Below are 24,445 nucleotides of genomic sequence, written 5' to 3'. Positions count from 1 at the left end.
GGACCCGGTGGGTACCCAAAAAATGGCGCCTGGAAACTGTAAAAAGGCTTATTCTGATCGATGTTTTATGTGTTCCAAAAACCAGGCTTTATAAAGAGCTTTAGAATAGCTACACCCAAACATACAGAATAGATGATGTGATGAAAATCCACGATGTACAAATTTTAAAAAAAAGCCGTTCACATTTCCTCATCCTTTGCAAATGCTCTACCTGAAAATATCCGTCTTGAGCCCGATCTGGATATATTCAAAAGACTCTTACCTTATTTACTGGATTACTACTTTAAAAGCGCCTTTGAACATTGAATAAGTGAAATTAGCGATTTATAGTATATTATCATCACCCGCGCCTGTGTGCGTGGTGTTTAATGTGCCGCTTTATTTACAACCGCCTATAAACCTACAGACCTTAACCGTACCATGTTTTATTACCACGCATTATTCCTGGCAGGTAGATCTTACAAGGCCGACGAACACTCGCGTACGTACCCTGTCGATTTTACGAGAAAAAAAAACGTTACTCGGGTTCAGCGATGGAAACTCCTTGAAGTGAATTGCGATTTCTAAAAGGCTATAACATCTTTTGGGTGAAAAAAAAAGAAAATCAGAAAATATTGCGAATTTCTTTTGGACTCAGTTCCGTTCGCACGTGCTTCCCCGCTGCCCCTAGTCACAACACTTGACGTAGCCTAATTGGCGGCGTCGGCCTTAACGTTTTAAGTGTTGAACTTTAGATAGCTTTGCGCTTAGTAACTACGCGCATTATTGCGTAAACATCCTGTTTGTAAACTACGATCAGACCGACTACGATTAGCGATCACTCTAAACATTCCCCATGCACACGGTTTTATGCACACGGTACACCGCCAGCGTTAATAATAGAACCCATTATTAATAATAATACAACGTGACAGCTGCGGGGCGCATTCATTTTGTATAACGATCCTGACAATCGATACTTTTAAAAGCGTCGGGTTTTTATTTTTCACGAAACGTGTATTTTTAACATTTTCTCATAATCAGCGGTGCGTTCGTTGCTGTAGAATGCGCGGGTTATTCACGTACAGCGCTCGGATATAGCGCTCGCGAGCGCGCGTACACAAACGCAGCTGTTATTAAAACCGTCAGTCGATAAACACGCCGCGTCTGATCCGCGAAATTAAGATTCCGCGTAATATGAACGCCGCGCAAATTTATCTACGCGATCAATTATATTATGTCTCTGTTTGCACAGCGCTCGCAGACACGTCTGGGCATAATATTAATAATGTATGCGCGCTTGGAACCGAGCCAATCTACTCGAGAAATGCTCGCGGCTGATTGGCTAGAATTGAACACTGCGTGCGGGGTAATTTTCCATCACGATGCCTCCGTGTGAGTGACTCATTTGTATGCAATGTGCGCGTCGGTAGAGCGAGTAGAACACCTTACTCATATTTCCCCCAAAGTTCGCAACAAACAAGCCGAGGTAGAACGTCGTTCGCAGAATACAAGACCGTCAGTTGGTAAGAATACGAACAGAAAGGTTGGCATGATATAGGTATTAGTTTAACGAGTAGAGTGTTCGATTTCGTTTTCATTTTATAGCACGTGCGCATTATCGATCTAATCGCGTGACCTTGACCTTCGTGTATGACCTTGAGTCCCAAGGTCACGACTTAGATTTCGCCGCCGTTTCGACGGGGATTCGTGCGGACGTATTCGGCGGCCGTTTCCGGCGAATGCGTGTCAAGGTCACGTTGAAACGGCCTTGACCTTAGGCGCGCATCGCGGATTTAAGGAAAAATCGACTTCGAGAAATTCGACAAAACCGGATTTGTGATGACTAGAACTTCTTATATCGTATTTTAGCTTAGGTCACACGAAATGGCAAAGATTATCGAGATCAAGATAGAAACAGAATTTTGGGTTGATTTCTGCATGTGGTTTAATATAATAGTCTATTGTTCTAATGCTTGAAATAATATTACACTGAATTGTATTTAACTGTAAATAGTGTCTGGATTTGTTTTCTACATTGTGAGTGGGGGGGGGGGGCGTGGGGTAACTTTTGGAGGAAATGAATGAATTTTTGACCAGCTTCAGTCGAGAAATCTTGGTCAATCGTAGTGGAAATAAGTTCGATTTTCGATGAAATTTTGATTCGATTTTCAGGCATCGAAAATGATCAAACAAGTTGTTCTCACTCAGCTGATGGTATAGACTTCACTGAAAATTGATTCTATGATGAGAAAAGTCGATTTCAATTGATTTGATTTCCGGAAGGAATTGAAGCGCGGTAACCCACCAGCTACACGCGCATTTTAGATGATGTCATCATTATCAGCCAATCAGATATCCCGTTTTATTTTAGCTCGGGTTTTCCCATTTATAGTTATTCCGTGAAATTGACCTCAGCGATTATACAACGAGCAATCTGATTGGTGCCGCAAGTCTTCGTGCGGTAAAGCTGCGCATGTACCTGCGCACCCGGTCTAGTGTGGCAGGGGTTCGTGCCGTGCCTGTGAGTGTAGCGATGCCATCAGGTTCAAATCCCAGCCAAGGGAGGATGCCTGGGCCCAGCTCCACAGTGTAGTGAGTGGAGTTCATTTTCAGGGCTCAACTGCGAACCAGGTTCCTAGTGGGCAAGTACCTCAGTGACGATTTGCAATTTTATTTTCAGCTACTGGCCCGTTCATTTCGCCGCTTTATGAATATTGATAAGGATCACAGGTTTAGCCTCGATTGTGACTAGTCCCAAATGCCATTCTCGCATAGGTTTCAACAATATTGTAAATTGATTTGATAACGCCTAACAATTTGATTCAGTTTTGCCCGTAGGCGTCTACCACGATCTGGCAAATATATGCCAGTCATGATAAAGACAACTGCGTTGAATATCGACCGAACTCGTTAGGGAGTCCCCGCTAATGGCCGCGTTCTCTGGCTCGGTGCCAATCTCGTTCGTTGGGATTGTCAGCAGCTGTTTGCACTGTTATTGATTCCGTGGCCGGTTACAGGGTCCCTTTCAACTAATACATTATATATGCGGCCTGAATTTATAACGTAAATTTATGATTACATTATTCAGTGGTTGATCGTAGTAACTCAACTTCCGACACACGTTTTACCGACAGTTCGTTATATTCAGTATGAAATCATCAAACTTGTCCTAAATCTGGGATGAATTTCTCGGTTTTGTCAACACGAATGTAAGGAGGTTGTTCAACTGTATGTGGAACCTTTTTGTTATAACGAACAGATTTTCTAGTGTTCTGAAGTACGTTGAAATGTTCCATTGTATTCACGACTTACATATCAATATGCCTTGAACATGTTTTGAGGGCAGTGAAGTAAGTGCACATTTCCGGCGTTCTGTATTACTAGGGATGGGGGATTGATAGCGCGCAACGAGCCTTATTGTCTGGCAAACACACACCGTTCATATGCTAAAATGTAAGGCAATGAAAAAATTTTTTGATTTATTCAATGCTTTTCAATAGGACAACAGGTTGTCGACAGAGCAATCTTACTAAGTCGACTACCAAATTAAGGCTAACAAAAATTGATACCTTGTTTCTCCGCTCTGCTGAGCTTAAATGTTGACCCGGCCGGCCGCCTATCTACCCTATACATTACTTTTTTTAAAATCGTGATGAATTTTACCATAACAGACCCGGCCGCTATAGAAATGAACTGTTTATACATTTTATCATATTTTACAAAAATGACCCGGCCGCTGCGGAGAAACAAGGTATCATTTTTGTTTAGCCTAACTAAAATTCACTTACAATTGGAGATTGGGATCAGTGTAGTAAATCATTTTTAGGTCTAAATGTAACGGCGGGGTTGTAGTAACCCCAGATATGTACTTACATAGGCCTATCAAAATCGAAACCCATTAATTATGCTTATGGGAATGTAGAAACAGTCAGCTAAATGTGCTTGCACCTGTCACATAGAAATAAAGTAGAGCAGTAAATGGATTTTTGCATTGATCAATTATGATTGCTAAGGGGATGTAGAAACTGCTGGCATTTGTCGTGAGGATCTGTCATAAATCAAGGGTAGAATCAAGTTATAATAATGATTTTAATGATAATGATGATTAAGCTATCATCGTTATTATTATCATTAGAATAATTATTCGAATGATGAGGGTATACACAAACACCTGCCTCCGTCAAACATATTCTATTTATGGGGATAAAGAAACTGCTAGAAAAGATTATTATCTTTATTATAGATACATTGCAGATATAGAAACTGCTGGCATCTGACCAACATTAGCATATTAATGGAGATTTTGAAACTACTGCCATCTTACAACACATCAATGGCGATATAGAAACAACTTCTGAATTATCTTCTTTTCTAGCTTGTATAAGTTTCATACACCAATACTTGAGTGTTTAGAATTATAATAACCTTCAGATATCGTTCGTGTGAACTATCTGAATCGTCATTAGAATAACGGGAGATTTAGAAACTAGGCCTAGTATACCTTGCATGTAAATGATCATTTAAAACTAATCGTTTCTGTCGTATGAATCATCCGTATATTAATGGGGCTTTTGAAACTAGGCCAAGCGTACATTGCATGCAAATTATCTATAAACTGAACGTTTCTGTCCTATGAATCATTATTAGAATAATGGGGATTTAGAAACTATTAGAATATCGTTCACGTAAATGATTTTTATAACCAATCGTTTCTGTCGTACAAATCATCATTAGAATAACGGGGATTTAGAAACTATGCCTAGTGTACATTGCATGCAAATGATCGTTAAACTAATCGTTTCTGTCGTATGAATCATCCGTTGAATAATGGGGATTTAGAAACTAGTAGAATATCGTTCATGTTAATGATCTTTAAACTAAACGTTTCTGTTTGTGTGAATCATCATTAGAATAATGGGGATTTAGAAACTACTGCTATCTGTCAGTGTCGTGTTAATCTGTCACATATTGTGTTTGTCCGCCAATATGAGTCATCATGTTACCCGAACGCGTGGCCGCCATGACCTCTACACCGTATGGTGTCATCCCCAGCAGGAATTCGAATCTGGTGGCATCGAGACTCGCCATGGAACGAGACCATACCACACTAGCCCGACTGCGCAGCTACATGCGCAGTTTAGATGATGTCATCATTAGCCCTAGCCAATCAGATGCATGTATCAAATCTTATTTTGGTCCATTTATAATTTTCCGCGAAATTTGCCTCAGCGATCTGATTGGTGTCACAAGTTTTCGTGCGGCAAACCTGCGCACGAATCAACACACCCGGTAAAATGTGGTAGGGGTTCGTGCTGTATCTGAGTCTAGCGATGCTATCAAGTTCGAATCCCTGCCGTGGAAGGATTGTTGGTTATATGCGTTTGTTGAAAAAAGTCCAATAATCGGCCAGCGAATTAGTCTTATAACGGTAGGACTTAATATATACGGCAAATCACGGTTATTATCATAGGCATGATCCATATGCACATTACGCATTTTAACCGGGCAATATATTTAAATTTCAACCGCAATTTCAATCCCCGATCGGATAATGAGATATGTATTCATGAGATAGATATAAACGAGTTCGAACAGAACGCATAGGGCGCGCATGTATCTACTAGTTCGATTTTTGGACTAGTACTGCTACGTAGCTCGCGTCTGAAAACTATTGTGTACATCGGTTTTAATTTCCATTTCCATTTGTATACGTCAAGTACGCTTTGCGAATCGATTGGATCCTGCACCACAGCTGCATCCAAGGTAAACCTATCTCAACGTACAATAACAAGTAGGTATGAAGTGATTTTGGTGTGTATACCGCGTGCTCATTCGTGATGCTTCACCCGATCTGTTCGAATTTGCGAAACGGCTAGTTACGCGCCACGCCTGTAGAGGTCGCGCAATTACGCACTTTTATCACGTGATGACGCCATTTTGTCGATTATTTACATAACAAATCAACGACGTTTATGAATTGACCGTTATCGCTGCTTTGCAGCTATATTTATCTTCTGTAATTACGTGCGACTAATCTCCGACGCCGGTGGGCTGGTAACCAACCAACGACTTCTCTAACGTCATTATGTTAACCAATGTATCCCTCACATCTGCTGCAGTATCGACGTAGATGAACGCATCATCAACAGTTTGAATAGGTCGCATTAGTTCAGCTGTTTAGTGTGAAATTAATTCTCATTTGATTAGAGCATATATAAAAACGTTCGTTGTATACTCGCAACGATCTCGCTCACTTAAACTCGAACTCACGAATTTACTCAATTTAAATGAATGTGTTTTACTCGACCGATTAATTCACGTAAGTCGTGAACCTTGTCTCATCTATCTTCTCGGAAAAATGAAAAATTAATGATCTTGTTGTGGATTGGCGTCCTGTGGTCGTTTCCTACTATAAGCGGTTAACCATTCTTAATTTCTGCGATTGGGGTTGACCTATGTAAATGTATATTGGAGGATTCGTCTATATTGACTTTTGTGTTCTACACTTTGGGGTTGACCTACATATCGCGGGATATACCTATAAATGTATATTTATGTTAATCTATCGGGACACTCCCTTATACGTGAACAATCAATATTAGCTTGTTTGTCGCGCGGCGGCTTTTCCCATGCGTTCCCAGTCTCATCATCAGTCTACCTAGATTAACATACAATTATATGTGTAATCTATTGTGTCGCGATCGGTATCGTAGGCGTGTTTTACAAGCAGCTGGTGATTGTGTCTGGCTGTCTGTCGTACTAACTATAATTACAATGAAACATCGTACGAATTAATCATAATAGGCACCGGATTAGGAACTGCGCGATTACACAAAGTGTAGTTAAAAGCCGTCTGTCCGCGTAGACAGTAGAACCGGTTCGAAGCGGATCTCGTCTGCATGGTTGCCACGGTAACGCGAGTGTTCGTCGCGTGTAATCGTATACGCGTTGTGTGTATGGTGTATACACAATGCACACACATGTACACACACACGCACGCTCATACACGATGGTTCGTTCAGCGCAAGGTCAGTGCATATTTTATTGGTTTTTTATCGGCGTCGCGTCGCATATTGTAGTTATAACTCACACACGCACGAACGAATGTGAATATGAATTTTATTGAACCCCGATTCGGTTATTATATGAGTCGAGGAATGCTATTTATGATTAACGATTATAAGCGCGTTTTGATCCGTTTATATAGACACATATTTGATTATGTATTGTATACGCGTATGGAACGCGGAATAGATCACGCCATCTGGCGGCCAGTTTTCGAACAGAGGTCCGCGCCATCTAGCGGGATTTACTTGCATAAACGTGGCTCCAATATGGCGTATACACAATATATATTTCATTCTTGCCAATTTTTTGGTAGATAAACGTTTGAAATTTAAGTAGCTCACAAGGGCCCGCCATCTAGCGGGGTTTGTTTGCAGATATCCACACCACAACTGCTGCTCGTAACAGTCGCGCCATCTGGTGTGGATCGGACGAATACGAATATTTAGTACCGGTATACAGGGGATAAAACATTATTCACAATTCATTACATAATCGGTAATAAAAGCTTTTAAAACTTCATAAACAATACTTGCTGACAGTCACGCCATCTGTGAGTCATTCCCAGCCGCCTCTTACGGGTTTTATTCCGTTTTGTTCTGAGTCGGCGCCATCTGGCGGATCTTCGGACATGTCGGCCAGCGCCATCTAGTGAGTAATCGCTGCAAAATATCGCCACTTAACTGTCATCTGTTTGGTTATTCGTGTTTTTTTTTGTTGGATTACCGGGTTCGAAAATAATTCATTAATTTTTCGTAATTGGATCTATTCAGTTATTACTGTTTGTTGTAGGTTACAGATGCGCGTAGTTTCAAATATTGTCATTTTGTCATAAATGAATAAACATATTGTCAGCTCGGCCCGGTTTCACGAAAAAGTTTAAGCCTAAAACGGTTAAGTTTGAATTGTCGTCCTCATCGAAAAAATGAAGTAACCATTAGCAATTACACCAAAAGTTTAACTTTTTGTGAAACCGGGCCCTGAAAGACCACTCCACGATATGAAGAGATTATTAACGAGATTATTTGGGGTTTCCACTCGATTCTACGATCTGTCATTCATTCATCAATGAAATTAGACGCTGACGCTGTCTATTGAAACTCGCATTGTCAGCCAGCCATTTGTATATTTGAATAAGCGAAACAGATGTTGCGTGTATATTCTTTACGCCGTTGCTTCAATATTGGTTTTATCGCTTTCTATTTGGTGTCGAGTTATTTATTTGAATATCTTTTCAATCTATTGATTAGCTTAATTTATTTGTTTGATCATCTGCTGTGTTTAGTGCGGTTCACCAGTAGCGATGTAAATACCACTGAAGTCCTGACGTGCTGTCAGTCGATCTTTTTCCATCGATATCAATCAATATTTCATTTTGACTCTAGACTTAGTTCTACGGTTTTGTAGATTCAAATCGAATGTGGATCCAGATCCACAATTGTGTTGGTTTTAGTTTGACTCTGGATCCAGTTCCACAGTTGTATGGGTTTAATTTTACTCTGAACCCAGATCCACAGTTGTGTGGACTTGATTTGACTCGAACCCAGTTCCACAGTTGTGTGGATTTTATTTGACTCCGGACCCAGTTTCACAGTTATGTGGGTTTGATTTGACTCTGGATCCAGTTCCACAGTTGTACGGGTTTAATTGAACCCAGTTCCACAGTTGTACGGGTTTAATTTGGCTCTGGATCCAGTTCCAAAGTTGTGTGGATTTGATTTGACTCCGGACCCAGTTTCACAGTTGTGTGGGTTTAATTGAACCCAGTTCCACAGTTGTGTGGATTTGATTTGACTCCGGACCCAGTTTCACAGTTGTGTGGGTTTAATTGAACCCAGTTTCACAGTTGAGTACAATTTGACTGAAAAACCAGACGGAAAATTTTCCCAGGCATAAAATATTCGGTAAAAAAAGACTTATTTAGATGAGGCCGCCGCCACCGGTTTCATATCGGGCCATCTGTCACATTCGATTACAGAAGCGCTGTATTTTCAATAGGTATTGAGTACAGGCAACGTATACGAACTTGAAACTGAATGTTAATAGTTATTTATTCGAAACTCGATTCCGTGTTCGACCCCGTGACTGAGCACGGTCGCTGTAGCTGTTTCCAAGATGGCCGACGATTAGCGCGTTCGGTTGTTAGTTCCGACATGGGCTCTAACGCGAAAATCTTTCGTTTTCACTAGTACCTGTTGCTACGGTTGCGACCACTATTGTCGACTAGCTACGGAAACCTAAGCTAAGTTCGCCCGGTCCTTAGTCGCAAGATTGACGACGTGGTGCGCATCGACTCTGACGTCACGCACTGGCATAATTTTGCCAGAAAATTTCAATATTAGTGTTGTGACATAGGAATTTTAATCAATTGAACTACGTATCACTTTCTGCTATTATCTCCAGCTCGTGGGACAATTCCTGTTTAGTAATTATGGAATAATTAAAAGCTTTCTAATAAAACCCGGAATTAGATAACGATAAATTTATAGAATAAAATGCAGGGTACAAACAGGGCGAGCAACATTGGTGGCAACCATCGGACGGAGCAGAGCAGAGGCAGCGCAACACGCGGGGTAAGGGTAATAGGATATTGTCAGTTGTCATTTGTTAAAGTTCATGCAATAGAATCCTTGCATCATTTATCAACCCGAGTTGAGGCGTCGGTTATTTCTGGTCTCTGGTTTCTACATCGCCGTGCAGGACAGGAGGGGAAGTGCATAAGACATAGCGGCGCTCTCCCACAGCGATTTCGGGCTCCCCCCTCCCGGTCGCACGACAATAGAATGTCGTGAAAAATGTATGAAATAGAAAAAAAAACAAGTGTCATGAAATTTATTCAATTATGATATAACTACGTGAACGCACGTGTAATCGTCATATCGAAACGGCCCGCTATCGATGACGTAGTACACATCGATCGCTACCCCTCGAATAGAATCATATTTTCGAAACGGTTTTTACGGCGTCAAAAATTTCTAGAAATCGAAAATACAATGTCCGGATCCGTCTGTATAAGCGTGTGTTGACAGAATTTGATCAATTCGATCAAGTACGGCGATCGATCGTGATTACTGGACCTGATCAGGCATTTCTATGTATGAGTCAGAGGCTACGTACGTATTCGTTTAGATGAGATAAGATATGAACGTTTCGGTTAAAAGGTTAATCTGAATGTTTAAAGGGAATTCATTGTATAAGGCTAAACACAAAACGATACCTTGTTTCTCTTTTCTAATTTTGTAAACTGCATTAAGATTCGTAGTCAGTTTATTACTATATTAACTAGCGGGTCTGTTAGGGGCCGTTCACGTACGTATTGGGGGGGGGGGGGGGGGGTAAGTGCAATTTCATACTGTGTATATGAAAAGATGACCGAATATGCTTACTAGGGGGACTGAGAGGGGGATGAAAAATTCAAATCTTATGCGTACAATAAACGAATGATCTAAGCTTGATCATAATTTTTGAAAACAAAGTAATGTGCACCGGGTCAACTTCGAAGCTCCGGGCGGACATGAGAAACCAGGAATAAATTTGTTTAGCCTAAAGGTCGGATGATTCCATAAATAGGGTTGTCGGTAGATTCTGTTCTTATACGTCTGCGTTGTTTATATACGCAGAATGAGAAGGTAAAACGGTCGTTTCGTGTCAAGCCTCTGGCCTACAATCGTAATTTACGTTTCAGTAAAAATGTATATAGCACACCCAACACAAAACCAGATTCCTGCCGTCATTTGTAAGTGTTGTTTAACGATGTTTTGAAGGTTGCGGCCTCGCTCTATATGTTTCGTGCCCGTTGTAATCTCATACATCGAAGCAGGCAGGCCTCATCACTACGGACTGAGGTAAGTTTTGTGGTTTTAATTTTCGTGTACTTGAGTCTTTTTTTTACAGTATCCTAAACGATAGCTATTGGGATTCAATTCAATTCAAAGTTTATTTGTCTAGAACGTAGATTTGTAGTTGCGCAAGTCCTGATCCCGCTCCTCCGGTCGACCCTTGCGAGGTAATTATGAAATGGACTGCATAAACACCTCAGTTGAAGACAGATTATGCTCATAGATATTATCGTTTTCAGACATTGCAAGCTGCTAACCCATTAATTATTTCAAACTACACGTCTTGTAAAAATGTGCACTTTTCTACTTCGGGCATGAAAAAAAGGGTCACGGCGAGATTTTCGTGCCTACAGTGCGACCGTCTGAATCCGAGCCTGACTCAATTCAGTTTGGGATTCTCTATTATGGAATTTTTTCTGTCGTTTTTATCTCGGACAAATAGCTGGGAATATGAAGTGTTTTGTTTCCACATTCCACATTCCACATTCCTTTCCATCCACACACACCACACTACCAACGAGAAGTACTAGGAGGAACTCGGAAACTATGTGTTCACTTTCATACATACATCCGACTCGCGTTATAAATAAAACTATATGTAAAAGGTACTGCCGGTGTTGTACTGCTGCACACTCGCTGTTAACTCCGCCCATTCGGCTTAGTTTGTGTTTTAACTGTTCTTGTCAATGAAAATGCTCTGTGATGATGAAATTCTTGATGGATGTACTCGTTCACTCGTTGCCGCCCTTCGACTCTCACTGGCGGTATAATTTTACCAATCTCAAAAAACTGAGTCTGTTGTATTTCACTCTTACCCAATAGTTTGACACCAACTCAGCGTAGAATTTTACCAGTCTCAACTTTACCGCAGTAAGAGACAGAGTCTACTGTATTTCACAAACTCTTACTCAGTATTTGACACCAACTCGGGGTAGAATTTTACCAGTCTTAACTTTACCGCAGTAAGAGACAGGGTCTACTGTATTTCACAAACTCTTACTCAGTATTTGACACCAACTCAGCGTAGAATTTTACCAGTCTCAACTTTACCGCAGTAAGAGACAGAGTCTACTGTATTTCACAAACTCTTACTCAGTATTTGACACCAACTCAGCGTAGAATTTTACCAGTCTCAACTTTACCGCAGTAAGAGACAGAGTCTACTGTATTTCACAAACTCTTACTCAGTATTTGACACCAACTCGGGGTAGAATTTTACCAGTCTTAACTTTACCGCAGTAAGAGACAGGGTCTACTGTATTTCACAAACTCTTACTCAGTATTTGACACCAACTCGGGGTAGAATTTTACCAGTCTCAACTTTACCGCAGTAAGAGACAGAGTCTACTGTATTTCACAAACTCTTACTCAGTATTTGACACCAACTCGGGGTAGAATTTTACCAGTCTCAACTTTAGCGCAGTAAGAGACAGAGTCTTGCTGTATTTCACAAACTCTTACTCAATAGTTTGACACCAACTCAGTGTAGAATTTTACCAGTCTTAACTTTACCGCAGTAAGAGACAGAGTCTTGCTGTATTTCACAAACTCTTACTCAATAGTTTGACACCAACTCAGTGTAGAATTTTACCAGTCTTAACTTTACCGCAGTAAGAGACAGAGTCTTGCTGTATTTCACAAACTCTTACTCAATAGTTTGACACCAACTCAGTGTAGAATTTTACCAGTCTTAACTTTACCGCAGTAAGAGACAGAGTCTTGCTGTATTTCACAAACTCTTACTCAATAGTTTGACACCAACTCAGTGTAGAATTTTACCAGTCTTAACTTTACCGCAGTAAGAGACAGAGTCTTGCTGTATTTCACAAACTCTTACTCAATAGTTTGACACCAACTCAGTGTAGAATTTTACCAGTCTTAACTTTACCGCAGTAAGAGACAGAGTCTTGCTGTATTTCACAAACTCTTACTCAGTATTTGACACCAACTCGGGGTAGTATTTTACCAGTCTCAACATTACCGCAGTAAGAGACAGAGTCTTGCTGTATTTCACAAACTCTTACTCAATAGTTTGACACCAACTCGGGGTAGAATTTTACCAGTCTCAACTTTACCGCAGTAAGAGACAGAGTCTACTGTATTTCACAAACTCTTACTCAGTATTTGACACCAACTCGGAGTAGAATTTTACCAATCTCAACTTCTTTTTTCAAGTAATGACTGCAATCTGTCATTAAGGAAACAGAACGCGATGTTTCCTCGAGTGACAGGCAATAAGCAATTCTCCCCTTCCCAGTAAAGCCGAACCCACCAACCGCCGAAAAATCGGCTTCGATTTCCGATTGAGAACGGTCTCGTCCGAAAGCAATACATTTATCTCCGTTCGTTCGCCGAATGGCAGCCATTTTGAATATCCGCTTGAATATCGTTTTTTTTTAAATGTTGATATAAAGCGGATTACGAGTCATGCGTCAGATGGAACCGATACAACCGGTTGTAATCGACCCGGAGTAGCGCCGCGTCACTATCGCGATAATACGCGGATGAATTGAATCTATAAGTAACTATCTCGAGGATTCGAGTAATTATCTCGGCATTATTTGTGCGTAGATGCAATAGGATTAGTGCACTGGCAACGCCATTGTGCGTCAATTTCAAGTTCGAGTTCAAATTTATTTCATTCAGCGATGATCCACCAGGTGTCGCTAGTGTAAAGATTGTTTTTAAGTTTTGTAAATTATAAATTTTATTGTACAAATTCTTGTAACCTCTATGTACCAATGTTTGGTTAGAGCGAAAATAAACCTTAAACCTTAAACCTTAACCGCTAATGCATCTCAATTTTTCTCGTTAGTATATCGATTTTCAGTGGATTCTATTCCATATACGGAACGAAAAAAATCATATCTTACATGTATCTGGACGTGTTTGATAGTATTCGGGTTTTTCGGCGCCTGAAAATCAAGTTCAGATTTCATATGATAGAAGATCACTATGGAGAACCACAACTTTTGGTACTATGTATTAAGACGAATTGGTACGAAAGTGAACAATAAATTTTGCTGGCGTGAAACAACATTGAAAAGGATAAATGCTTCATTCAGTTTTTTTGAGACCAACATGACTTATCTATTTAGCAGTTTTTAGATGGTTAAGATCATCCTGACACTGATGATATCGATATATAGAATACATGTAGTTAATAAACATGAAATTACTCGTTTACAAAGTATTTCAACATATCTATAATTGTGGGCACGATTGTGTGGGATTTTTCTATAAAAGCAGTGTATTGTTGCGCCATCTGGTGAGCGCCGATACCGGATATCGGGTTGCGTCTGGCGCCTGCCTGTTCTCCCCGGCGTCGCGCTTCTTATCTTCCTTATAATCCTTTCGTGTTTTTAACATCTTTCGTATGACTTCCCGTCGCTCGCTGGTATCTACTACCCTTTATCTCGCGTTTCCACGGCAACCGGGGTAATTTACGTCGTGCGAACACTGACAGCTCTTTGTACGTGTATATATATACACTGATTTTATCGATCGATGACGCACGCACGCTAGCAGGCAACAAACAGTGTAGCGATGAACCCGCTAAACCAATCTACACGGGGTATTTTCATTATTACCACTTTCCTAGATCTCGGCGGATCGCGGTTGCCATGGAAACTCGTCTGCTTTGATCGTATACCGGATTTCCGTTTTGATTTGACTTATGTCCAACCTACGCGCAGCCGTCTTGCGAACGGAAGATTTTTTTTCATCGAAATGCCTTCGAGGTTTTGTCGAACCGCCGAAAGCTATTTTAGATGATTGGCGATGTTCAAACCCCCTGAGACCAAAGACCCCTTAGGGCGATAGCAACCTTTTTTAAAATAATGGAAAAAATTTTTTCTCGTTTAATTTCGCAATGTGCTATAAACTTCGTACATCTAGATCTACAGCCCCGAGACGGTTAACCTATTTGTTCGTTCGAATGGCAGTGTGTTAAAGAATGAGGTGGATTTGTCCCTTAAAAAAAAAGAATTCGACTCTCCCCCTTTCGTAAGTCCTGGGGCGCCCACGATGTGCACTATGGCATTTGGTGACCTAATTGCGCGGCCCCCGTCGAGAGTGTATAAATGTAATCGACTCCTATGTACACGACTTCTATCTGACCTCGTCACGCGAGGTATTCAATAGCGACTTTATATCCTTTATCTATATTTCGCTCGACCGACATTGCGCGTATGCAGTGAGTCATACACGAACAATCTCAGACGACTTCTTGGTTTATCATCGAACTTCCTGGTAGGTCACGCGCGCGGTTAATTGCGATATAAAAACAATTCCGAAGGTCAATTGCCGGTTGTTATAATGCGCGCACAGATTACCAGTCGAAATTAGAATCCAAAGTTCAAGTACCGTGTCGATTAACTGCTAATTGGGTCATCGTTAGGCTAAAGTTTATAAGTTCCCGGTAACGCTTTTATCGTGGCCAGGGAAATTCACCAGGTGCCGCTAGTAGTTACTTAATAGATTTTCCGCGTTTCAATTCCTTGTACGTTTCAATGAAAATTTATCCGCCACCATCTTGGATTCTGCAAGTGCAGTAATATTCGATGTAGAGCTTTCATTTTCCATAGGAGAATGTGAAATGGAATGTTGTATCGTATGATTTAAGTAGGTCATGATGTCATCCATGGCGGCCATCTTTGATTCTGAAATCATAAATCTAGCTCATCAACTCAAAAGTTTTCCAGATAGTTCACATGTCAACTGGTATGACCAATCGCATGACCAAACTAGGTTATGACGTCATTCAAGATGGCCGACCATGAATTTAGTAAGTATCTGAACAAGCGGGCTTAGATTTTTATTACGATCGAATAGCGTTTTAATGCAATTATTTTTACAATTCGTAAAATGTGATCGATTCGACGATAACGTAAATATAATATGTAAGAACAAACCAGCGAGAATGGAACAAAGAAATTCGGTGCTTGTATTTCGTATAACCCTCAAGATTTACTAAAATGTGAGGCGCTAAATTCATTTTGTAATTATTATTATTATTATTATTATTATTATTATTATTATTATTATTATTATTATTATTATTATTATTATTATTATTATTATTATTTTGTAACGCTATATGTTTCTCTAAGCGCAAGCGATAGCTCTATAACGGGCTTTCACCGTTGTCAATAGTCGACGGGAGTAGGTTCTTCGTGTTTTCGCTCTCACGATCAACGAGAGTTTTAGCTACAGCTGCTCGCGACGAGACGGGAGCAACGCCGTATGTGTCAGTGACTCGCGGTAGCAGGTGACACGGCATATCAAACTCGCACAACGCGCGAATTATTTACACAAGTTATCGACGAGGCGCGTTACGAAATGGGTAAATCGAGATAAACTATACCTACGATGACGACGGGCAGCTGTTTTGAAATTCGAGAGTTCGATTACACTTCAGTCTCGTCGATCTCGCATTTCGAGCTCTGTAATGATCGATATCGCTGAACAACCTGTGGCGCATATGTTTAGGTTACATCGTGCATGCGGCTATAAAATGGCGAGACAGACAGGCAAGCTTTGTATTTCCGTATTTTTATCGTTAATTTCTATACTCTCCTCGAAAGTAATGCGATCTATGATTTATTGGTTTTAAATCGTTTAACGCCGCGGTTTTGGGGGTCGTTTGCTAAATGGTTGTTTGAATATTTCGTGTTTCGAATAGCACCTTATCGGCGCCAGTTGCTAAATGGTGCGAATGCCACGTATCAGGATCCAGTTTCACAGTGAGTTGAGGTTATTTAAACTCAAGGAAAATGAGCTAATTTCAACTCACAAAGTTAACTCTTACTCACAACTGTGTCTCTCTTTCAGCTTCGTTAAAAGTGGGTCGCTCTTGATGGATTTTGGGAACAATATTAGTGTGGGGGTTAGGATTAGTCAGTATGGGGGTTTAGTTGTGCAGTGCAAAGTATATGGGCTCAGTGCACCACCTAGTGGCTGAGCTAGGCAAAACTGTTTTCAGCATCATGACCTTGAAGATGACTTCCTTAATTGAGGAACGGGGTCGATATCCAAAAAGTCGGCTTGACAAAATTTACCTATTGGCCTTAGGTACAACATAACACGATGCAATTGGAATTTAGGTATAGTAATTTCGGAGTTCGAACTTGATTCCGAGATCTGATGTCTTGACTAGTAATCAGTATAAATACTATAGCTCGGTATTCCTGCTGTTTCGGCCATCTTGGAACTAGGTCTGGTCTACAGCTACCACGTGGTTCGCTATTTCCGGACTATAGTTTCGACTGACTGACATACTGAATCTTACTGGCAAATATGAAATCGTCGAGGGTTAAACGGGTCTCGTATTATCCAAATTTTGATTGATATTAATATCTATAGATATTAACATGCTGGAAATCATCGTTATCAACGCGTTTAACAGGAATCGTATAAACGAGGTTCAACTGGTAGTCGACTAACTCGAAGTGGACCTACTTCAATCTGAAATGGCGATTGTATACGTGTATTTGTGTTATATATTTCAGTTGTTTATTTGAACGATAATGGACGACGATGAATGCCCGACGATTGCTGTATTCGCAGACGATACTTTCGCTTCTAAACTACAACGCACAGCCACGACAACAACATCCGCCGCCGCTTCCGCTAGCGCCGATGACGACGCCGTAATCGTGTTGGACTACTGCACGAGTCCGGCCGCAACTACCGCCACTCGAACGATGGCGCACGTCAACATGCAGGCCTCGTCTAGAGGTCTACCGGGACCTCCTCCTCTCGTTCGTATTCCGGTCGCCCAGCCGGCCGTCGCTCACACGCAAACGGCTACACAAGCGCACGCGTCCATCCCCAACCTGCAACCGATGACTCACGCGTACGTGAACTACGCCGGAACTTCTGTGACGTCGGCCGGTGCCAGTGCTGTTCAGACGAATGACAGCGCCGCATCATTGGCGTCGCTCAACCCGGGTGGAAACGTGCTACAACTCCGCGAGCACGTCATCGCCAATTTCAATCAGTTCAAATGCGAGAAGAAGTACAAAGAGGGCTTGTACTTTCTCGATCAGGTCAGCCGTCGAGAACCGCGTCTGCAGATTCTGTGCAATCACCTGAGCGCGAATCTAATGAAACAGATACAACAAGCTCAGGGCGTCGGTCATTCCCACCAGCAGCAAGTAGCCCAGCAAACGCAGCAGCAACAACAAGCTCAACGCACGCAACAGCAACAGGTAGCCCAGTTGCAGCAGCAGCAACAGTTGCGCTTGCAGCAGCAAGGTTACCTCGTCGATTCGGCGACCAATCGCATCTTAGCGCAGCCGGCGTCCGCGGCATTACCGGATTACGCGACCGCCTTGCGCCAGTGCGTACAGTCGGATCAAATACAAAACCGACAAATAATCAGTGAATTTCAGAAACGTCTCGCCGCCAGCAATCGTCAGCAGGCGGACCAGTCGCAGCAGCAGCAGCAGCAGTCGCAGCAGCAACAGCAGCAGCAGCAGCGAGCAGCGCAGTCACATTCTCAACAGCAAAGACTTTATCAGTCGTTGAATTCTTATCAGTTGCCTCAACAAGCACCTCAACAACCAACTCAACTGCAACATGCTCCGACTCAACCGACGACCGTTTCATCGTCATTCTCGAGTATACTCCACCAGCAATTACAACAGTCCAGTCAGTACGCTTCCTGGCAGAGGCAACAAACGGAGAGACAACAACAGCCTCCACCGCCGACACAACAGCAACAACATCAACAACACGCAGGTCAATACGCGACTAGCGTCCAGTCGCAACACGAGTCCGCTTCGAGGCAACAGCAGCAGCAGCAACAGCAGCATCAACAACTGCTGAGGCAGCAGCAACAGCAGAACCAGGTGAATAGACAGGCTCAACAGAAACAAGCACAACATCAGCAAAACTCCCGCCAGCAGCAGCTCAGAAACGACATGTTGTTGCAACAGCGACTGCAAAAACACAAAGACAGCTTGAAGAGCATGATGGCGCAGCAACAACAAAAACGAAAACAAGCGCCGGCCGGTGCGACTGCGCAGCAAGCTGCTGTCAGCGTCAGCGGGAAAACTCAACAGATACAGAAAGAACAAACCAGCCATCGACAACTGATGAATCAGAAGTACGCGGTGTTTAACGTGACTCCATCGCGACGACAGCCGATCACGCAGAACTACTATAAACCGTCGTTGAATGTCGGCACGAACTGTTTCACGGCCTTTATGCGTATAAAGGAGTACTCCGAAGAGGACAACAGGTCGGAGATCGTCGAGCGCGAAAGGCGCGAACAACGCGAACGCTTGGAAGCCGAGCGGCTGGAACAGGAGCGAATGGCGCGCGAAAACAAACAGCGCGAGCACGCCGAGCGAGTCGAAGCGACGCGAAGAGAAATGCTGAAATTAGCGGAGGAAATCGTGCGCACGCGCAACGAAATCGAACGAGCGACTCGGAATAACATAGCCGAGCTGACGAATCTGAATAGCGAGGAAATCGCTTCCGAACCACTAAGCCAACAACATTCGGTTTTGGACAGCGCCGTCGAGACGAGCCCGATTTTGGAAGATGCTGCTGATACTGCTGCTGATAATGCTAATGATGATGTTGATGATACGGTGGACGATGTCGCTGTCGAAACGACTGCGTCCGAAAAAGATAATCCGAAAGCCGAGACCGATAGCGCGGATGAGCCAGGCGATACGCAAACCGTTCCGAACAATGGACTAGACATGAGCAAAGTGATTATGGACAGTGTTAGGGCTATTCAAGCGGTCATCGATGAAAGCGCCAACCCGTCGATCGCTTCAGGACCGCCGGATAATTCTGCAGGTGACACTAATGCGACGACGGCTCCGATGTCCCCGGGCGTCGATTCGAACCACAATTGCTGGCTTTGTTGCCCGATTTGCAAAAGTTTGAACGTGAACTTCTTCTCGTGCAGCGAAAAGAACATGCTGCAGCACATTATGGTCGAGCACGGCATTCAGGACGTCGAATGCGCCAATTCGTTCGTGACCGCAATCGAATTCCCGAAGTGTACCGTCCGGCTCAACCGTCTTCCGCTGACGAACGGCAACAACGTATGGCGCGTGTCCGACGGCGAGGACGAGTACGACTATTGCGAAGAGGACTTCTACGAAATCGAGTGCCAATACTGCGACACTATATTCGTGCGCAAGGCGACGTATAACCGCCACGTTCGCGGCTGCAGAAAGAAGGCGATCAGATGTCGACGACAAAAGGAGTACAAACCGCCCGCGGCGTCTAGAACGAGACGCACCAATTCCAAAGACACGATGAACTCGTACGACAATACCGATTATGAAGATAGCGACGACGACGACTTGTCGAGTATTATTTCGGAGTCGTCGGATATGAACGATTTTATCGTGCCCGATGATTACGTATCGGGCGCCGAGAGCCGGGCGTCGTCGTCGAAAAGAGGCCGGGGACGTCCCCGCAAGAAGTGCGTCAACGACGCGTTGAAATTGTACTTGGACGCGCGTAAAAAACGCTCGAAACGACAAACGAGCAACAGCAGCGAAGTGAGCTCGAATCGGTCGACGACGACGAAACGGCACAACAAGAAACGCAAACTGGAAAGCGACGACGACCTCGGCGATTTCAAGAAGGCGAAACGACGCAAGAAACGCAAGGCATCGCAATCGTCGGAAAAGTCGCACAAACGTATCATCCGTCCGTTGGACTCGAGTTCGGACGACAGTGAGGACGAGTTGACTTTGTCGTCGGCCGCGGCCAGGATGAACGGCCGTAGTCGCGTTACTGCACGCGTTAAAACTTACCGATCGTCGTCCACTACGACTAAAGAGGCCGACAAGGAGAACCTGAAAAATAAGACGTCGTCCAGCGGCACCGGTGGTACGGCTAACGGCGATTGCCTGGAGAGGTGCGCGCCGTTGAAGTTGACTATTTCCGTGGGAGGAAAACAGGGTCCGACCATCGATTTAAACCCGAAGAGAGACGTAAAAACGCCTCCGATCAAAATTAAGTTCTCCGGTAAGTATCAAGATATATACTTTAGTACGTAGTTGGGGTGGATCTAGGCAAGTGGTGTGGGTTTTAAATACGTGGGAAAATGCAGCTACTCCTAAAAGTGCAACAAATGAGTCCCACCCTCGGTTTTAGTCATCCTGAAAGATGCAATATCCGAGATCTCTGTCTTAGCGAAGAGGGCAACCCCAATGAGATGGCGGGTAATCGACCAACCTGCGTAGGTATAGGCCTGAGTGTCTTAGGTTAGGTGTGAAAATCGTCTCTGGTATGCTAGGCCAATTGTTCCTATCGTGTCGTTTGACGAGAGACATATTCTTTGCCTCTCTTCAACCAGGATCAATTGAGGCCATATGACACTTCTCCAAATGGAGAAATACATCTGTTATGTAGTAGGATATAAGCTGTAGGGTGTTCTGAACTGTCAAACTCGCTTCTTTAAGTTGTCGTAGTATGGACGCCATTATATTGGCGACATCGAAGTGGCCGAGATATTTTTAGGAAGTTCAATAAATTGGAAACACAAAATTGGTACTCGAAATATAGATTAGTACAGTGAATTGGAAATACGAATTTGGACTTAAAATTGGGACAACTTAGGTGATAAGCGAGTTGGACTATAATATCATAGTTGTATATGTAACGCGCTGATCACATTATCATGCTTATTGTTGAGTTTGTTTCACAATCGTTGTACGTTCGTCGAACATTTTTTCCAGATCTCAGATCGCCGTACGCTTCCGCGGAGCTCACCAGCAAGTCGTCACGGCGCTAAACGGTTCCTAAGTCAACCACTGATTGCATTTAACCTCGTATAGATCTGACTGGTCGCTGACGGTATATCTCAGAAGACATCTCAACTACAGCGATGGTAGTTATACCATTGCCACACCACACATTGCGTACCGACTGAGTGTATTAAGCCGTAGCATTTTATCCCGTGTGAGAACAGTATTATGTTATTAACTTAAAGTGCATGTATTAGATTGGCAAATGGTTGTGGCTGTCACGTAGCTTTAAATGGTCGAAGCGTACGCTTGTCTGTTACCTAATATGCATTTGCAATGTGCTGAAAAATAATTCGAAGGAGAGAAAATTGTGTTTAAAGTCAAGCTATTCCTACTGTACTAAGTCCAGGCAAACTGGCGCGAAGGTCTACACACTATTTAACAATGTATGTTCTTCTTGTGATCGAAAGCAATTTACTGCACGTTCATTTTGTTTCTCAATATCGCGTGAACGTGTAACATATCACGGCGAATAACGTTGTGATTGTAAAAGTAACGTAGAGATTGTAAGAGCATCCAGCTCGTCACGCATTGGTTACTGCTGTATCCGATGACTTCATAAAGCGTCGTCCGCACTGCGAATGATGTAAACTCGATGCGTTACTTAGATGGAACCTGAGTGCGTCGCGGAATTCCACCTTACTCCGTTGGTCCAGAACCTCCAGCTGGAAGCGAATAACGACTATGAACATTAAAGAAGGCATAAAGTCTATTGATCTGTATTTGAGTTTTTGATCTGTCGATAAGAAAGAACTCGCTTTCACATTTTCTCCCAAAATCAATGATGTACACATGTATATGGTATGACTTCTACGACTACAACATTGTTTTCGTTTCTTGAAGTCTATGCAGTCAGCGCGACTGTCGAAAACTTGTCCGTGTACACTGTTATAGTAGCTGGTGTCTCTAAAACTGGACGATTCATCCAGCGCTAGTTATTCAGATTAAGGCAATCAGTTTCGTCCGCGTACAATGCACGAACTCACGTAACGCTGTGGTTAATGTATTTGTAAAGCTGTTTTCAGTCCTTTGTATGAGCCGGTTTTGTGGGTAAGCTCGTACAGAGTGCCTTGTCAAATACGTTTTTAAAAACCTGTCGCGTTGGCAAAGTTGCAAATTGTGAATTGGAAGTTCTATGTTACATTGATAGTTTAGTGTTATCGCGTGAGGTTTTTCTATGTACGTTTGCACGGTTTGTGTAATTCAGCACGCGTTATGACGTTCTACATCTTTAGATCGGAGTTCGAAACGAAAGGTTGGACCTCATATCGCGCGTCCATGTTAATAAAAGATGAATCGGTTAAAGGCTTTGCATTATTGATAGAGTTGGGCAAGCATCGGGTGAATACGTCGAGTATTCAGAAACCTCTCATCTGAAACTGAGAGTGATCTACCGACCTGATCATTCCCGAGTTCGTGTGGAGGAGCCGGGTCGTCTAAAAGAATACAGTAAGCCTGGCCTAACTCGCTGGCAAACTGGGACCATCAAAAGCGAGGTAAGCGAAGTCCGAGTTTAAAGGCAGGAAACATGTTCGAAAGATGATCGCGGTTTTGTCCGAGTTGGTAAAACGTCCTAAGGCGAGGTTTACTGTATTTCGATAACCTGTTTTTCGTAATTGGCAAGTTTGCGACGCCGCTTATTTCGTTATTTGTTTTCCTTTTTTGTAATTTTTTCTAACCGTGTGTGTAAATAATGTACGTTGATTTCGTGTGTTTTTATGACTTCACGTATGGACACCGAAAACAACGCGAATCAAAGTATATTTTATATCTAGAACATGTACGTATTTTAGTTGCTTGTGAATATGGATTTCCCTCAGTTCAGAGCCTTAGAGGTTACACGGTACATTACTAACACGTCAACAACATACTTGAAGTTTCGAGTTGAAATCGATCTTAAAGAGTTTCGGTACCATGTGTTACGAGTAGGCGAACGTCTAAATACCCGCATTCACGTACTCGCGTCTGCCTCCACGCGTAGTGGACGTACATTCCTGTGGCTCGCTAGCACGGGAATTACCGCGCACAAAACCGTGACGTCACGAGAAAAAGGCCGTACGTCACACGTTCGCGTACTCGTAAAACGCTGCTGGCGAAACTCTCCATTCTCCGATAGACGAACTTTTTCAATTGCTGAATAACAACCATTTTGTATTACAGTAAACACCCATACAATACTGCTACTGGGGCAGCAATAGACCGATGTTCTATACAAGATGAACATGTCCTTTCTAAAGTGCGCTTGATCGGCGAAGCGGATACTTCTAATATGTACGTGTCTATGGGTGGTTCGTCGCAGAGGCCCTTTGAATGCGGTGCTTATAGCCGACCACTGAGCCTGGCAGAGTCTACCTTCTCAAACTTCAATCATCCCAATTTCACTTTGTAAAGGCAGCGTTTTTATGCGTCAAACTCTTGCTCGTTATTCGACTCTCCCGACTTCAGAAGACCCGGCGATGCCACGGTGAGTCGTTCGTGTTTCTTTGTTCGTCGCGGAATACATGATGTTTATTCGAGAACAAAGGATCGTACGGACTCAGATGATACGAGGTTGGCCTTCTCGGAATTCGGGGCGTGGAAATGTGGAAATCCGTATTCACAGTAAAGCAACTTGTAACTGTGTAACTGTCAACATTAAATGTAAAAGGTTTTATTTTTGAAAATTTGATAGGAAAAAAGTTTTATATAGAGTTATAATAGACTAGAGAACGATGAAATTGGTTTGTTGTTTGATTCTTTTTTATTTCGTTCACCCACAGTGAAACCTCGGTTAGG

General features: G+C 42.7%; 1 protein-coding gene across 6 annotated transcripts; it reads left to right on the top strand.

Moving 5' to 3' along the window:
- The first annotated feature begins 1,395 nt into the window (after positions 1 to 1,395).
- On the top strand, positions 1,396 to 24,378 carry LOC141911931 (uncharacterized). Of its 6 annotated transcripts, XR_012620103.1 has the most exons (4): positions 1,396 to 1,505; positions 17,396 to 20,888; positions 21,602 to 23,166; positions 23,831 to 24,378. XR_012620103.1 is itself a non-coding variant. In XM_074803041.1 (3 exons), the coding sequence occupies exons 2-3, from the start codon at positions 17,414 to 17,416 to the stop codon at positions 21,655 to 21,657; spliced, it is 3,531 nt and encodes a 1,176-aa protein (XP_074659142.1). In that variant the 5' UTR covers positions 1,396 to 1,505; positions 17,396 to 17,413; the 3' UTR covers positions 21,658 to 24,378. The 6 variants fall into 6 exon arrangements, 5 of the variants coding, with proteins under 5 accessions (XP_074659142.1, XP_074659144.1, XP_074659146.1 ...); XM_074803041.1 differs by having other exon boundaries at positions 21,602 to 24,378; XM_074803043.1 differs by having other exon boundaries at positions 1,483 to 1,525; positions 21,602 to 24,378.
- The last annotated feature ends 67 nt before the right edge of the window (positions 24,379 to 24,445 follow it).

The sequence above is a fragment of the Tubulanus polymorphus genome, chromosome 10 (genome assembly GCF_964204645.1).
Source record: "Tubulanus polymorphus chromosome 10, tnTubPoly1.2, whole genome shotgun sequence".
Classification (NCBI taxonomy): domain Eukaryota; kingdom Metazoa; phylum Nemertea; class Palaeonemertea; order Tubulaniformes; family Tubulanidae; genus Tubulanus; species Tubulanus polymorphus.
Note: the sequence above shows the minus strand (reverse complement) of the source record. Positions and strands in the feature narration are given on the sequence as shown.